Consider the following 16,067-nt stretch of genomic DNA (forward strand, 5'->3'; position numbering starts at 1 on the left):
CCTCCTTTTTTAAAGTTACAGTTTACTGAGTACCTACTGTGTGCCAGGCGCTGCACCAAATGCTCTATGTCAATCAGTGCTTCCCAAACTGAGAGAAAGACCAAGTTTTTAAAGATCCAAACTGTCACCGACAAATACTTTTGTAAAATACAATGAGAATGATATTATCAGAAAACAATAAAATTTGAAAAAGGAGATGTACAAAATATAAGCACACATTTTCATTAGATTCAACAGACTTAAAATTGTATTTTATTAAATAAAGTTAGAACAGATATAACAGGGAAAAAAAGAATTATTTTTAATTGTATATATTGTTTGAAAGTGTATATACCTGTGTGGTTTCTGCCTCTGTCACTGGCTGGTCCTGAGATTTGATGTCCACGATCTGCCTTTGCCAAGGAAGAAATGGAAGCCTGGGGAGATTTTGTAACTTCCTCAAAGTCACCCCGTCTAGGCTGGGCTAGGAGATGAATCTGAATGCTGACCTGGGACGAAGCTCAGTATCTCAGATTGTGGGCCTGTCTTGCCGGGGGGTCCATCCAGTCCTTCATCTTGTTCCAGGAACAGGAGGATCCCAACAAGCTGGCGACCAGCTGGCCTGACTATTACATCGACCGCATCAACTCCATGGCCGCGGTGAGCCTCGCCCCTGTCCTGCCCCGGCCCTGCCTGGAAAGGCTGTGGGGAGAGTGGTCATCATCTTCCCCTGCACCCCACAGCCCACCCTCTCTGGGGATCAGCAGCTTTTCAGTTATTCTCAAGATTTTTTCCTGATCCCTCCCTCCCCTGTGTGACTTTAGAGCCCCCCAAACCATTGAAACATTTATTATGTGTATATCACAGAGCCTTGGGAAGTGGTCTGGGCTGATCATTCTCCCCATTTTACAGATGAGGAAAGTGAAGCCTGGGAATGGCTCTTCTCGGAGTCTGTCACTCTGTCTTAGCAAACCGTTCCCTGTGGCCTCACCACTCCTGAGGCGAGGGTGGCCCCCGGCTCACACTCGGGCTGCGAGTGGCAGGGAGCTGGGAGGCAGGCAGCCCAGCATGACCTCTGCCCCCTTCTCCGACCTCAGATGCAGAGTCTGTACGCGTTTGATGAGGAGGAGACGGAGATGAGGAACCAAGTCGTGGAAGACCTGAAGACGGCCCTCCGGACACAGCCCATGAGGTGATGTCCCCTTCCCTCACTTCCTTCCACGTCCCCTCACCCAGCGGTCCCCTCAGCTTCCCGAAGCTTCACGCAGAGCTCTCCCCCCATCCCACTCCCCTCGGCCAGCTCCACTCTCCAGCATCCCCTAGAGCTCACTTTACCTCCTTTCACATCCTGGCTCCCACACCGCCTCTGTGAGGAGCTGGGATGCTGCCAGAGGATGGGCATGTTGGGAAGGGGAGATGAACACGGGAAGATGAGATCAACCTCAGATCCTGAAGAGAAACTGAAGGCAGGTGCTTGTTTCATTGGGAAAACAGAACAGGATGGGGTGGGGGGCATACGGACAGGTACACAAGAAGGAGCTGTGCACATGAGGGGCCCCGCGCCAGAGGGGTGAGTGTGGGTGAGAAATACTCCAGCCACTAGGGGGCGATGTGGTGTCTCTGGATGAGATTTCTCCATCTAGAGTGGGAGCAGGCAAGGAAGGGGGGGGATGGGTGTCTCAAGGGCTGAGAAGAGCCTCTCCCCACGTCCCAGGCCACATTGTGAAAGGGCCCAAGAGAGCCACAGGCTCCTCTTGTGTCCGGCAACTCATTCCGGCCTGTGGGAGCCAACTCTCAAAATGTTCAGCAGTTTTGCAAGCTGGTTGTTAGACGTAGCTATGATGAAAATGTAAATTACATCAACTCATGATTAAATAAATGCTATCAAAAACAAAGGTAATTAAGTACTTGAAACTTATCACTCCTTAATTACCTGATGATTTGACTACATTTTACTGTTATGTATGCTCTTTACTGTTACCTGTGCTCAGTGAGTTGACACCCACTGTGTGTGCCTGGTGGGAATACGTAAACGGTGCATCTCTTCCCAGCTCCATGTTCAATGACACACATTGATACTTTGAAATCAGCTATGCTGGCGGTATTTATACCATGGACATTGGCAAACACCACAATCAGGCCTTTTCTTTCTCTAGAGCTCCAGTTGTTACCAGCACAATGATCTTCGTGTGTGTGTGTGTGTGTGTGTGTGTGTGTGTGTGTGTGCGCGCGCACGCGCGCGCGCGGTCTAGGTTGACCCAGGAGCCTGGAAATAGCCTCAAGGAGAACGGGAGCCCCCTAATCCCTGCTTGTTGCTCAGGCGGGGTGGGGTGGGGGCCTGGTATGGGCAGGGGATGCAGGAAGGATGAGGAAGTCAGGAAGTAGAAGGGCTGAGGGGAGGTTGCCGGGTTCATCTCCCACTTCCATTTATTTTTTTTCCCGTAATAAAATTCTGATTACAAAAGTCACACACAGTCATGGTGGAAATTTTGTGGAATACATAAAAGTATAAAATAGAAAATAAATAATACCTATTTTCAACAATTTAAGAGTACATTCTATTTTTCTAGGCGTATTTCTTTAATCATGTAGAAATACAAATGCCCTGGGGATCAAATGTACTAATTATATGTAGTGCTTTCCTCACCTTCATTTATGACATTTCCTCAGATCATTAATTATTCTACTGAATCAAGGGTTTTAAGCCTGTGTGTGTGTGTGTGTGTGTGTGTGTGTGTGTGTGTGTGCGCGCGCGCGCGCATGCGCGCGCGCCATGGATGACTTTGCCACCCAGATGAAACCTATTGACTGCTTATCAGAGTGATGTTGTTAAATAGTAAAATAGATAGAAATAGATAAAGTTAAAAATGAACCAATTAAATTGAAATACAGTTACCAAATTTTAAACATTTGTGAGATAGCAATAAATGTACTCCTTTATGCCTTAAATAATAAGAACTGGCAACCACCATAATTTTGAAGCCCTGATGAGTGGAAATGATATTCTGAGATACCTATAACAACTGTAATTAGAGGTGAAAATAGCTGTGATTTCTTTTGTGTGACAAAGTCACAGATTCTGCTAATGCCACTATAGTTTATTGCCTACATTCACCACTGAAAGAAATGCTAAATTTCAGGTAGAGGTTACCAAAAATAAAAGTGTAATTTTCTTTTCCCATCCAAGTTCATGGACCCCTGAATGTTAGCCATAGACCCCTTAGGGGAACACAGATTCCAGGTTGAGAACCACTGAACCAAAGGGTTTTTAATGTTTTTTTGCTAACCTTCAAGATAACTCAGATGTTTTCTTAGGGATCCCTTGAAGAGTGCCTTCCCCAGCCTTGACACCTTGTTGCAGTGACTCTGATGGCTCCCATGTCTTCCAAGTCCTCCTTGTTTTCTGACTGTAATTCTCTTAATTCCCATCATCGTCGGTGATGGGTTTTCAGGTTTAACAGCCATGATAATTATCCTAATAATTATCATGATCATCTCTTTCACATATACACCTTCATAGCTGTGTAACCTACAGTCAACGACGTGCAAATGCATGGTATTTAAAATGCAAATAAGAGCTGAGTCTTGTGAGGTGATAGGATTTTAGCGCTTTAGATAAACTTTACAAGTGAACCAAGTGGCTACTGTCGGTGGGACACAGCGGTACCCAGGTAAGGGGGTAGCTGTTTGCAAAATGCATACAGAATAATATGCAACTGCAGGATACCTGTTTTGCTGATGGCTCTGGTCTGGGCAGGTTTGTGACCCGCTTCATCGAGCTGGAGGGCTTGACCTGTCTGCTGGACTTCCTCCGGAGCATGGACCATGCCACCTGTGAAAGCCGCATCCACACCTCCCTCATCGGCTGCATCAAAGCTCTGATGAACAACTCCCAGGGGCGGGCACACGTGCTGGCACAGCCCGAGGCCATCAGCACCATCGCACAGAGCCTGCGCACGGAGAACAGCAAGACCAAGGTGGCCGTGCTGGAGATCCTGGGCGCCGTGTGCCTGGTGCCTGGCGGCCACAAGAAGGTGCTGCAGGCCATGCTACACTACCAGGTGTACGCAGCCGAGCGGACGCGCTTCCAGGTGCGGGGCTGGTGGAGGGCTTATATAAAAAGAGCTGAGGACCCTTAAGAGAGGGGCGGTTTGGCCGGGAAAATGGACTCCTCACTAAACCGTGGGTTCCTTGAGACTGGAATATTGGTCTGCTTCATTTTTGTGGCTCAGCATCTCTGAGCCCAGCACCTGGCTCATAAAGGGGCTCAGTCAAGAAATATTGACTCGAATGCCGTTGCTGGAATGGAGATTTTAGGCCCGATGCCTGGGCCAGTGCCTACTATAGGGACACTGGGACAAGTCCTGGGAACTCAGGCCATGCTATGCTCTTTTCTTCTCCCTGACCTGCTCCAGGTAAAGAGATAGATAATAAGTATAGTGTCTTGGTACTGAGTCTTAATAGATGTGAACTGTTATCACAAACATTATGGTTTATCCACCATTATAGACTATATGTGTATTCTGTCATCAAACATTTTAAAGCACCTACTCTGTTCAGAAAGTGACCCCTGACCCTTTGCAGAAGATGCAAAGGAGGTAAAAGGTAATGTCTGTGCTATCAAGGAGCTGGGCAGGGAATACAGTTACTCTCGGTATCCTCGAGGGATTGGTCCCAGGACCCTCGTGGATACCAAAATCTGTGGATACTTAAATGTCTTATATAAAATAGTGTAGTATTTGCATATAACCTATGCACATCCTTCTGTATACTTTAAATCATCTCTGGATTACTTATAGGATCTAATATAATGTAAATGCTCTGTAAATAACTGTAAGTACCATATAAATGCTATGTAAACAGTTACTGGTGTTCAGCAAATTCAAATTTTCATATATATTTTCAACCTGGCATTGGTTGAATCTGCACATATGGGACCCACAGATATGGAGGGCTGAGGACCTGTAAACAGCTGTAAAGTGCTAAAGCATCTTTTCAGCATCACCCAGCAAAATAAAGCAAGTCCTCAAGGCCGAGTGGACAGGAGAATAAGGTAGGACTGGGGCTGAGATGTAGAGAGGCAAAGGATGCTTCCTGGAAAAGGTGAGCTTTAGGGAAGGTCCAAGGTGAGGTTGGATAGATTGGGTAGAGAGAACAGATGGGGCATTCTGGGCGATTGGAATGGCAGGAGCAAAGGCACAGAGGCTGGACTCATAGGATCCTGAGCCCTCCTCTCTTTTTCCATCCTGCCTTTCCATCCAGACACTGCTGAATGAGCTGGACCGAAGTCTGGGCCGGTACCGAGATGAAGTGAATCTGAAAACAGCCATCATGTCCTTTATCAACGCTGTCCTCAATGCTGGCGCTGGAGAGGTGAGGCATCTTCTCTGTGCCCTTGCTGGGCCCTGACTTTCCGGACCTGGGGAAGAGGGCGTGGGTGCTGCCTGGGGATGTGGCAGAGGGTCAGTGTGGCTGACACTACCATCACTGTCCTCAGATTATCTGTATCACCTCTTGCCTCCTTCACCTGGGGCCAAGAAAGAACAGCTTGTCATAAACCTCCCTGTCATGAGCGGTTCCTGGGGCGCTTCCTGCCTAGGTCGCATCATGCATTATGTGTGTCGTGGACAAACCCCAAGCTTGTCTGGCTGATGATTGTTTAGGATGGTGGGGGATCATTTATGGGAGGAGGGCAAGTGTTGGCCCTTCTTTCTAGAGCCTTCTAAAGACCTGCTTCTGGACTGATTTCTGGGGTGGCTGATCATGCTCTTCTAGCACCTTCTGTTTGTGACTTCTGATTTTCCTTCTTTTGGGGTCAGAATGGGATTCCCAGACCTTAAAAATAGCAACAGTCGAAGGAGAACTTGAAGAGCAGGTGAACCCCCCAAATCCCAAGGCAATCAGGTGCCCCAGTCAAGGTCAGCTTGTTGAAGGTCAAAAGGGGCAATTTAATGATCTCTGCTTTTCCCTCTTTCCTGCCAGCATATACTCTTTTTTGCATCCCGTCCCGATGACCTGAGTTAGGTGGGGTGGATTGGGGGGGATTACCTGTCCCTAAGATGCTGATGTCACCTGAGTCAGTACTAGCTATTTATGCTGACATCTGTTCTGGTTAGTTGCTAACCATACCTCATCAAGCAGTCCTTATGAATATCATTCCTGTTAGGTAAGTGATATCATGCCCATTTAACTGATGAGGAAACTAAGACTTTTGCAAAAGTCACAAAACCAGTAAGTGACAGAGCAGGGATTGGAACCAAGAAATGTCTGGTTCCAAAGTGTGTGCTCTGTATCACTTTTCAACACTGCTCTTTGAGGCCAAAAACTTAGAGAAAACTGGTGAAGGACTTAAAGGAAGTGAGGCAGGAGAGCTAAAGGGAGTAAATAACAAGGTCAGAGGATGTCTCCTCCCACCCTTTCTTGCAACTCTGGGACTCGAAGCAGCTCTGATGAGTTTACTGCAGGGGATGTGGTGGGACTGGAGTGGCAGTGAGGGGGCCGCTGGGGACTCCTGTGGAAATCGAGACCAGACAGTGAGTCTGGTCCTCCCTTGGTGACCCCCAGGATAATCTGGAGTTCCGTCTACATCTACGGTACGAGTTCCTGATGCTGGGGATACAGCCTGTGATTGACAAACTCCGGCAGCACGAGAATGCCGTCCTGGACAAGTAAGGCCCAAGACACCCGTCCCCATGCAAACCTACGGCGACAGCGCCTCGGCGGGGGATGGTCAGGACTTCTGTAGAGGTTTCTGTTCCCCCGGAGACCGCCTGCCACACCCAGCATCGATTCAGAAGCAGCTCTGGGGGGCGGGAGGTGGACAGCTCCCCCACCTTCTTGTCTCACATCACCTATGCCCCTGCCTGTCCTCTTTGCCAACCTCCTGTCTGATCTCTGATGTTATAGGCAGGTGGACCCAGTAGTCCTCCGCTGCGGCAGTACTGCCCGCTGGGGGGAATTTGGAACCATGTAGGGGTGTTCTCTGGTTTTCAAACTGGCCGGTTGGGGGGCACTACTGGCATTGGTTGTAGGGAGCCAGGAATGTTAAACGTCCCGCAGCGCCCGGCTGCTCAGCCAAGCAGTGCTCCCCGCCAAGGTGCAAGCAAGCCATCAACGCCTTTGCTGACCCAAGGGCACAGTGAAGCTCCTATGCATCACTAGTGAGCCTCTCTGGTGCCACCCCACTCGCACAGGCTATGTTATCACGTTAGGTCTTAAGGGAGAGAGAATGGGTCCTTTTGTGGTGGCGTGGAGGAGGGGGTGGAGTAGAAGATGAGAGATTGGCCTTGAGTGGGGACATGGGACAGTACTGTTGGCAGGGCAGGAATAGAGATGCCAGACGTAGAGGACGGACATGCGGGCACAGGGGAGGACACAGGGGAGGAAGGGGAGGGTGAGACAAATTGGGAGATTGGGATTGACATATATGCACTGTCATGTGTAAAATAGAGAGCTCGTGGGAACCTGCTGTATAGCACAGGGAGCTCAGCTCGGTGCTCTGTGGTGACCTAGATGGGTGGGATGGGGGATGGGGAGGGAGGGAGGTCCGGGAGGGAGGGAGGTCCAAGTGGGAGGGGGGATATATATAGCCGATTCACTTTGTTGCACAGCAGAAACTAACACAACATTGTAAAGCAATTATACTCCAAAAAAAAAAAAAAAAAAAAGGAACACTGGGGAAGGTAGATGTAGGGCAGTGGTCCTTGACTGTGGGTGCCAGGGGACATCTGGCAGCTCCTGGAGACATGTTGTGGTTGTCACAAAGTGGGGGATTCTGCTGGCATCTGGTGGGTAGAGGTCAGAGATGCTGGTACACATCTTGGAACTCACACACCCACCTCCCAAATCCAGGGATGACCCAGCCCCAAATGTCAGTAGTTCCAAACCTGTGAAAGCCCGATGGAAGGCGATAGGACCCTCAGCTGGCCTCCCCGAGGGATGGGCATGGGATTCTGTAAAGGAGGAGGGTGTTGACATACAGGCAGCTGGCTTCTTTCTGGCTTTGCCTTGGCCTCACCTGAATGAAGCCTTCAGATTGAGTCAGTGGGGGGCTTGGAAGGGCTGTAACCCTCACCCAGGGCTGGCCTGGTGGTGATGTCTACTCCCTGTATCCCCCCGTCCTGTCTAGGCATTTGGACTTCTTTGAGATGGTCCGGAACGAGGATGACCTGGAGCTAGCCAGGAGGTTTGACATGGTGAGGAGCCTGCAAGGATGGGGCGACTGCAGTGGGTCCCAGATGCCACGCTGTGGTAGGTCCGGTGTTGGCTGGGTTCCCTGGTGGGTGCCTCCACGGCCGGGTCCCACTTCTGGAGCCCTGGCAGTGTGGTGGCTCTGCCAGGCCTCACCAGCAGAGCCTAACCGGGGAGAGCATCTCCCACTGCAACCCCCAAACGAAAGAGAGACAATTCTTACACATGGTTACTCTCAAATGCCTCCCCCGGGATGACTTTCTCTGTGTCTTCCAGTAATTTCCTGAGATACCTTTCCCCATCACTCACCTGATCATGCTTAGCAAACAACATCATTTCCAGTTTAGCCTTGGTAACCCTGAAAATCCACACGTCTGCTGCTTAAATATTGTGTTATAAAATCCCTATCCACGTGGAGACCTCCTTTGGGGTGGTGCTTCAGTAGCCAAGCACCATCTCTTTATATTCTAAAAAAAAGCCCTGAATTTAAAGAGAAGGAAACTGACGTTAGCAAAGGGCAAGCGGCTTGCTGTTGTCACACAACGGCAGAGTCGGTCTGGAATTTGCACCCGTGAACCTATGCCATGTGCTCCTTGAATCATCCAGGCCCCTGCTTCCTTCCCTTAGTTTGAATCAGTAGTTCTCAACCAGGGGAGATTTTACTTCCCTTGGGGACACCTGAAATGTTTAGAGACGTTCTTAGCTGTCACAACAGGTGTGAGGAAGATGCCCCTGACATCTGGTAGATATAGGGCCAGGATGCTGCTGAACAGCCCACAATGAACAGGACAGCCTCCCACAACAAAGAATCATGCAGTCCAAGATGCCAGTGGTGCCGAGGTTGGGAAACCCTGGTTTATATAATTAGCACAGCTCTCTCCTCCTTTTCTCTGCCTGTCTCTCTCTTTTTTTTTTTTTTTTTTTTGGCGGTACGCGGGCCTCTCACTGTTGTGGCCTCTCCCGTTGCGGAGCACAGGCTCCGGACACGCAGGCTCAGCGGCCATGGCTCACAGGCCCAGCCGCTCCGCGGCATGTGGGATCTTCCCGGACCGGGGCACGAACCCCTGTCCCCTGCATCGGCAGGCGGACTCTCAACCACTGCGCCACCGGGGAAGCCCATGCCTGTCTCTTTTTTAAGCCTGGACCAGAGGCAGGAAAGAAATGCTGCTGCGGGACGGGGCTCAGTGGATGAAAGCAGGGTCTTCTCCCTCCCCATTCTCTCCCTCTGCTGCCTCCCCCTCCCCTCTCCCCATTCACTGTACCCTCGACACCCTCAGGTCCACATCGACACCAAGAGTGCTTCCCAGATGTTTGAGCTGATCCATAAGAAGCTGAAGCATACAGAGGCCTACCCCTGCCTGCTGTCTGTCCTGCACCACTGCCTGCAGATGCCCTGTGAGTAGCTCCCTCAGCCGGCCTGAGCCCCTGGCCCGGGGCAGCTGGAGACAAGGTGTCAGAAGCTCCCGGGGTTGGGAAGTCTCCCCATGTCTCCCCCTGCACCCCAGTTCCCAGGAGGCCAGGCCATAGGACTCAGGCCCGTGCTCTTCCCTTCTTCCTGGGGGTCAGGACTTGCACTGTCCCCCAGCAGAGGAGCGGGGGACTCAGCCCTGAGCAATGCCAACATCCTGGTCCAACAAGCGGGAGCTTGATCCCTGAAGGATCCAACAGCTCTGACTGCCAGCTCGTGGCAGGGTTGTGATCATTCTTCTCAGGGCGTTCCAAAAAGGAGTTTCGTGCTTGTGGGGAGCAGCACAGCTGTGGGAAGAGTGTGCCTTGCCTTTTTTTTTTTTTTTTTTTTTTTTAAGATTTTATCAACTCCTCTATCTAGCCCTTGCTGGCTCCCATCCTACCACCCTTGTTCCTGACTCACTTTACAAATACCAAATGTCAGTATCTGTAGAAGTAGATGCTAAGCTCTTATGATCCAGGTGTGCCCGGTGACTGAATAAATTATACATAATTACTAATAGCCACGCCAGCATGCAATTTGAAATGAGCTATAACTGCACCATTTGGTACTTAAGCTCTTCATAAAATAGAATATTTGGAAACTGACATGGCCCAACATGATGGTCAGCCTAGACAGACTCTCTTTAGTGGTGATGATGTTGGTGTTGGTAATCGAGGTGGTGGTGACAACTACGATTTATTGTCGCCAACTCTGGGCTGGGTGTGATGGGAGGTCTATTAAGATAGTGTCTCTATACCTCAGAATGGCTTAAGGAGTGTGTGTTATTATCTCCAGTTCACAGTGAGTGAACGGGAGGCTCAGTGAGTCTGTACATGTGAAGGAATTTTGTTTCTTTGGGGTCAGGGCTTTAGATGAAACACATACTACTTCTGTGAACACAGGCTTTACCCTGTGTTCCTGGTTGAAAGGTAAATGGAAAGCGATGGCCACTTTGCAATGCACGTGTCAGTGGAGTGTTGGAAAGGAGGACAGACGCAGTGACCTGGACCAGGAAGCTGCCAGCTCTCCAAACCTCAGTCTAGAAAGTCTTCATGGAAGACGTGCGAAATCTGATTTCTGCTCGCATGACTTCCTGTGTTTAGTGCTCCAAGGGCGTTGTGAACGGGTCCCTCTGTTTTGCCTCAAAATGGGGCTGTGCAGATGTGACCTTCCACTTTGTGGGCATTGTGGCTTGCCTTTGAGGCCAGAATCATGCTGCTTGACCTCGCCTTGGAGGTCAGTAGAAACAAAGTACTTGGATCAAGAACCAAGGAAGAGGAGCTTGTGGCCCTCACGTGAAAAGAAAGTCCACGTCCAGCCAGACTACAGTTAGAAGGGGATGCCCGTGGGGCCCTGCGCAGGCGCAACACACGATGCCTTTGCCTTCACAGTTCAGGGTCACCTTCGCCACGAAATCTGCCAGGATTCCACAGCCACTTTTTCAGCCCATTCTGACCCCCTCTCAGTGTGCACCTGTAATGAGTCTCCATTCTTCTTCCTCTGTAGGACAATAGCATTGATAATCCTAAAACCTTTTCTTTCAAAACAGTTTTCCCTGGAGACTTCATTATTCAGCGTGTAATGTTTGGAGCAGATTTACTTTCTTAAATGTGCTTTTTGAAGATAATTGTAAAAAAGCAATTTGCATTCCCCAGGCATAGGATACTCAGGGTACCAACAGGGAAGAAGACAGCCAGAAAGCATTCCAGGGAATAGAGAAATATATCTAGAGGGTTGACACATTCATAAAAGGTTAGTTGCAGATCAGCAAGAAATGATAGGATTTATGAGTCTTCATTATCAGCAGTTGCATTGCCTCCCCAGTCAGACGGGGAGCTTGTCAAGGGAGGGGAGGGACTCACCTCCCCAGCCTGGCCCCAGGGAGTGACGCTAGGGCAGGGCCCCAGTGGGTTCCAGGGCTCAGTAAAGATACGATGCCTGTCATCCCTCAGACAAGCGGAACTTCCAGCAGTGGCAGCTCCTGGACCGCATCCTCCAGCAGATCGTCCTCCAGGATGAGAGGGGTATGGATCCTGACCTGGCTCCCTTGGAGAACTTCAACGTCAAGAACATCGTCAACATGTGAGCAGTGGCCACCCCTCACCTGTCTTCCTCTTCCTTCCCCATCCCTCTCCTACTTGGGGTCTCGCCAGCGAAACCTCAGCTCCCTCTTTCCAGCCCAGACACCTCCAATGGGCCTTGAGCACAGTCATCCAACAGAACTCCCCGAGATAATGGAAATGTTCCATACGTGCACTGTCCAAATGCGGCTGCTGAGCCCTTGACGTGTGGCTAGTGTGACTGAGTTTTACATTTTATTTAATTTTCATTAAATTCAAGTAGTCACGTGACATGGCTGGCGCCCACCGTATTGGATAGCACAGGTTTAAAGGGGGTGTACGCAACTTGCCACGATCCACTGCATTCAGTGGATTGAGGGGGAATTACACGTATCAACACGGAGGAAAAGTCAGCAAACTATGGCTACAGGCTAACCCCCGCCCTCCAGCTTGTTTCGTATGGTCCACGAGCCAAGAATAGTTTTACATTTTAAAAGAGTTGTTAAAAACAAACACAAGAATATATGACAGAGACTGTACATAGTATATAAAACCGAAAATAGTTCACTCTGGCTCTTTAGAGAAGGTCTGCCAACCACTGAAAATAGAGCATGACAATTTAATCATGAGGCTGTTGGAAAACAATGTCAGAGCCTAAGGTCTCTGGCTTATCATCTTTGACTGACCCTGGGTGTAGAGAAACACGGAGAAATGAGTTTAAAGTCGTGCCAGCTAATAATCGGGCCTCATGTTAGCACACTGATTTTTAATTTTAAACTTTTACTTTCAGTATAAGCCTAAGTCAGTTGCCCTTAAGGAGATGAATTGGCTCTCAAGGATTCATTGTGCTGCATTGCAAAGCCAAGGAGAAAATGATTTCTGAACTATTCATGCTACTGTTTTCATTTGCACAAATAGCTGGGTGTTGGTGTAGTCAAAATCCTAACTGGTATCTTGGACAAGTACAACTAGGAAAGTAATCAAAAGGCAGCTTTATTTATTTTTTGAAGTTTTTTAAATTTAATTTTTATTTTATATTGGAGTATAGTTGATTTACAATGGTGTGTTAGTTTCAGGTGTACAGCAGAGTGATTCAGTTATACATATACATATATCCATTCTCTTTCAGATTCATATTTCCCATATAGATTATTACAGAATATTGAGTAGAGTTCCCTGTGCTATACAGTAGGTCCTTGCTGATTATCTATTTTATATATAGTAGTGTGTACATTAATCCCAAACTCCTAACTTATCTCGCACGCCCCGCTTCCCTTTCCCTTTTGGTAACCATAAGTTTGTTTTTGAAGTCTTCGAGTCTGTTTCTGTTTTGTAAGTAAGTTCATTTGTATCATTTTTTTTAGATTCCACATGTAAGTGAAATCATATGATATTCGTCTCTGTCTGACTTCGCTTAGCACGATAATCTCTAGGTCCGTGCGTGTTGCTGCAAATGCCATTATTTCATTCTTCTCTATGGCAGTGTATGTGTGCCACAGCTTCTTTATCCATTCCTCTGTCGGTGGACACTTAGGTTGCTTCCATGTCTTGGCTGTTGTAAACAGTGAAGAGGCAACTTTATCTTTATCTTCCACTAATTCTTTACATTACTTAGTGGGGAAGCTTTTCCTCTGCCAGAGGATGACAGCTCCTCAGGTGCAATGAAGTTTTTGCTGCTTCTTGGACAATGGGAGTCCTAAGCTCACTTTCAGCTGCCAACATAGCCTCAAATCTGCAAGTAGAAGGGCTAGTCTCAGACGTGAATCAATATTCTAGATTGGATTTAGCCTTGAGTCTCTCTCCTCCCTGGACTGGGGCTGGAAGCTGCAGTGGGAAGAGAGAGAGAGAGTGTGTGTGTGTGTGTGTGTGTGTGTGTGTGTGTGTGAGAGAGAGAGAGAGAGAGAGAGAGAGAGTGTGTGTGTGGGGGGGGGGGATGGTTGGCTTCTTTTTCTGTGTTCTGTTTCTCTTCTAGCCCCTTCTACCCCACCCCCCTTTCCTCTAGCTAACCAGTTTCTGACCCCCACCAGAGGCAGCATGGGGGCAGGAAGGGGAAAGGGAAAAGGCCCTACTTGATCAGGTAACTTAGTAAATAGGCTTCCTGCTCTCTGGGCTTGGCACATGGATAAAGATATGACATGTATTCCTGGGGTCTTCAGAATTTCCTTGCTGGGTGCCTCTCGCTACAAAACCCTGGTCGCTGGAGACACATGTTTTTCTTTTTTTCCTCCAGGCCTGCTTGGCACCATCCCTTCCAACAGGTCCTGATTCACTGGCAAATACAATACACGTAGACGTACACTGTTGAAGTGTCCAGTTGGACTTTTTGGATAAGACTTAAAATAGCTTCAGCCAAATTCCTCCACGATGCTCTCTGGCTCATGAGAAACCCTCATGCAATCTCTCATACTAACAAATTCTTGGAGTGTCACGGGTCTCCGCCTACCCTCTGGACCTGCCTAGCCCCAGTCCACCATGCCTCCCTCCCAGTGTCAGGGAACGTGGGTCCGACCCTCTGGGTGGGCGCAAAGAAGTCACTTCACTAGATGGTGCTGAAGGAGGACCCCCCCCGCCCCCCGCCAGAGAGGATGACAATGGCTCTCTCCAAAGAAATCTGTTCGCAAATTATTTCCCCCATCATACCTCACTCCCTCTTTATATCCTTGACCTGGTTGAGGAGGCCAAGAGTCATGGATCTAACTTCTCTGTTTTCAGATTTACAAAGGAAATGATTATTGAGATCTCACCTTGGAATTTCACCTCTCTTATACCTTGATGTCTGAGTAAAAGCTTCATTTTCACCGCTTGTAATGAGAGTTTGACAAGAATGAAGGGGCTTCCTATGATTTAGACACATCCCCTCTTTACCCTCTACCCACTTACTCTGTGTTACTGGGGTGGGCGATTTCTCTTGCTCTCACCCATTGGTCATTGGAAGTCTGGACCATGGTAAGGCCAATATTTTGATCTCTCTCAGATGCGAGAACCTATTTTTACAAAGGGGTACAAATCATTGTACAACTAAGGGAGGCCTGGGATTTAGTCCTGGCTTTACCACGAGTTAGCGGTCGTCTCCTTTTCTGGTCTTAGGAGCTTCAGCTCTATCCCAGAGGGGTTGGACTCTAAGGGTCCTTTCAGCGTTCTCAGACCATGGAGAGACAGGTAATGAGAACTTGTCAGGGATGCGACCTGGAGAGACATCTGGAGAGTCAAAATCCTAGCCTCCTTGATGTGGCTGGACAGATTGGAGATCAGGGTACCAGTGCGGGGAACTGGAAGATGCCACGTCTTCTGGGAAGCTGTGAGCAAGCAGTCAAGGGACCCTTCACTCCCCACTAGGCTCATCAACGAGAACGAAGTGAAACAGTGGCGAGACCAAGCGGAGAAGTTCCGGAAAGGTGAGGGGGCTCGGCCCAGACCCGCTCCCTGCTCCCCACCCCTCCCCTGCCCAGCCCAGGGCCCCATTCCCTCCTTTGGGGAAGGACGCACACGCACTCACACTCACGCCGTCTCTTCCCATTTCCCCTTCCGTCCGTCCCAGAACGCGCGGAGCTGGTGAGCAGGCTGGAGAGGAGGGAGCGGGAGTGCGAGAGCAAGACGTCGGAGAGAGAGGAGATGATGCGGGCGCTGAACAAGATGAAGGACAAGCTGGCCCGACAGTCCCAGGAGCTGCGCCAGGCTCGGGGACAAGTGGCAGAGCTGGTGGCCCAACTCGGCGAAATCTCAGTACGCGGCCCCTCCTCTGCTTTTACATAGTTGAGCTGAGACCTTCAGGCCAGTGGGGGGAAGAGCAGGCGTGGGGAGGAGGTGAGGACCCCAGCACGGAGGAGACCTCAGACCAGGATAGAGGGGACCCTTGAGGCTGCAAGGTTGGCACCTGCGTGAGACGAAAACAGCGTTCCTTCCTCAGGTGGCACTGTCCCAGGAAGCACACCACGGAGAGCAGAGTGCGCGCGGGGTTTGGGCTCCCCTCCCCCTCTCAGCTGGGTGCCCTTGTGCAGGCCTGTCTGTATCAATCCCGCTGTTGCCTGTGATGACTATGACTGTCCACTGTGTCTGTGTTTGCCTTGTGTGTGTATCTGTGTGTTGGATGTTCAGGATGCAGAGGGAGAAAACGGGGCTTAATTGTGTGTGGGAGGTGAAAGCAGGCTTCGGGGTCTAGTCTAGGTGGAGAATAAGAGTGAGGGAAGGCACAGTGATGGGGGACTCGAAAGGCATCCTTGTTGATGCTTTGTCTTTTTGATGTCTCTGTCTCCCCACAGACAGGACCTGTATCTTCCCCACCTCCCCCTGGGGGCCCACTTACCTTGTCTTCCTCGATGACAACCAGTGACCTGCCTCCACCCCCGCCCCCTCTACCGTTCACCTGCTGTCCCCCACCGCCACCACCC

General features: G+C 49.6%; 1 protein-coding gene across 4 annotated transcripts in view; it reads left to right on the top strand.

The window, feature by feature from the left end:
• The window catches only part of DAAM2 (dishevelled associated activator of morphogenesis 2), a 46,040-nt gene that overhangs the window by 9,380 nt on the left and 20,593 nt on the right, over nucleotides 1–16,067 (top strand). For 3 of the 4 annotated variants that reach the window (XM_007458179.1, XM_007458176.1, XM_007458178.1), the window contains exons 3-13: nucleotides 565–639; nucleotides 1,077–1,171; nucleotides 3,737–4,070; nucleotides 5,242–5,352; nucleotides 6,544–6,647; nucleotides 8,108–8,174; nucleotides 9,447–9,564; nucleotides 11,572–11,701; nucleotides 15,016–15,074; nucleotides 15,218–15,402; nucleotides 15,939–16,066. In XM_007458179.1, the coding sequence (XP_007458241.1) occupies nucleotides 565–639; nucleotides 1,077–1,171; nucleotides 3,737–4,070; nucleotides 5,242–5,352; nucleotides 6,544–6,647; nucleotides 8,108–8,174; nucleotides 9,447–9,564; nucleotides 11,572–11,701; nucleotides 15,016–15,074; nucleotides 15,218–15,402; nucleotides 15,939–16,066 (1,406 nt within the window). Of the gene's footprint in view, nucleotides 1–564; nucleotides 640–1,076; nucleotides 1,172–3,736; nucleotides 4,071–5,241; nucleotides 5,353–6,543; nucleotides 6,648–8,107; nucleotides 8,175–9,446; nucleotides 9,565–11,571; nucleotides 11,702–15,015; nucleotides 15,075–15,217; nucleotides 15,421–15,938; nucleotide 16,067 lie in introns of all 4 variants that reach the window. The other variant, XM_007458177.1, reaches the window with a different exon arrangement.

The sequence above is a fragment of the Lipotes vexillifer genome, unplaced genomic scaffold (genome assembly GCF_000442215.2).
Source record: "Lipotes vexillifer unplaced genomic scaffold, Lipotes_vexillifer_v1.1 scaffold4, whole genome shotgun sequence".
NCBI lineage: Eukaryota > Metazoa > Chordata > Mammalia > Artiodactyla > Lipotidae > Lipotes > Lipotes vexillifer.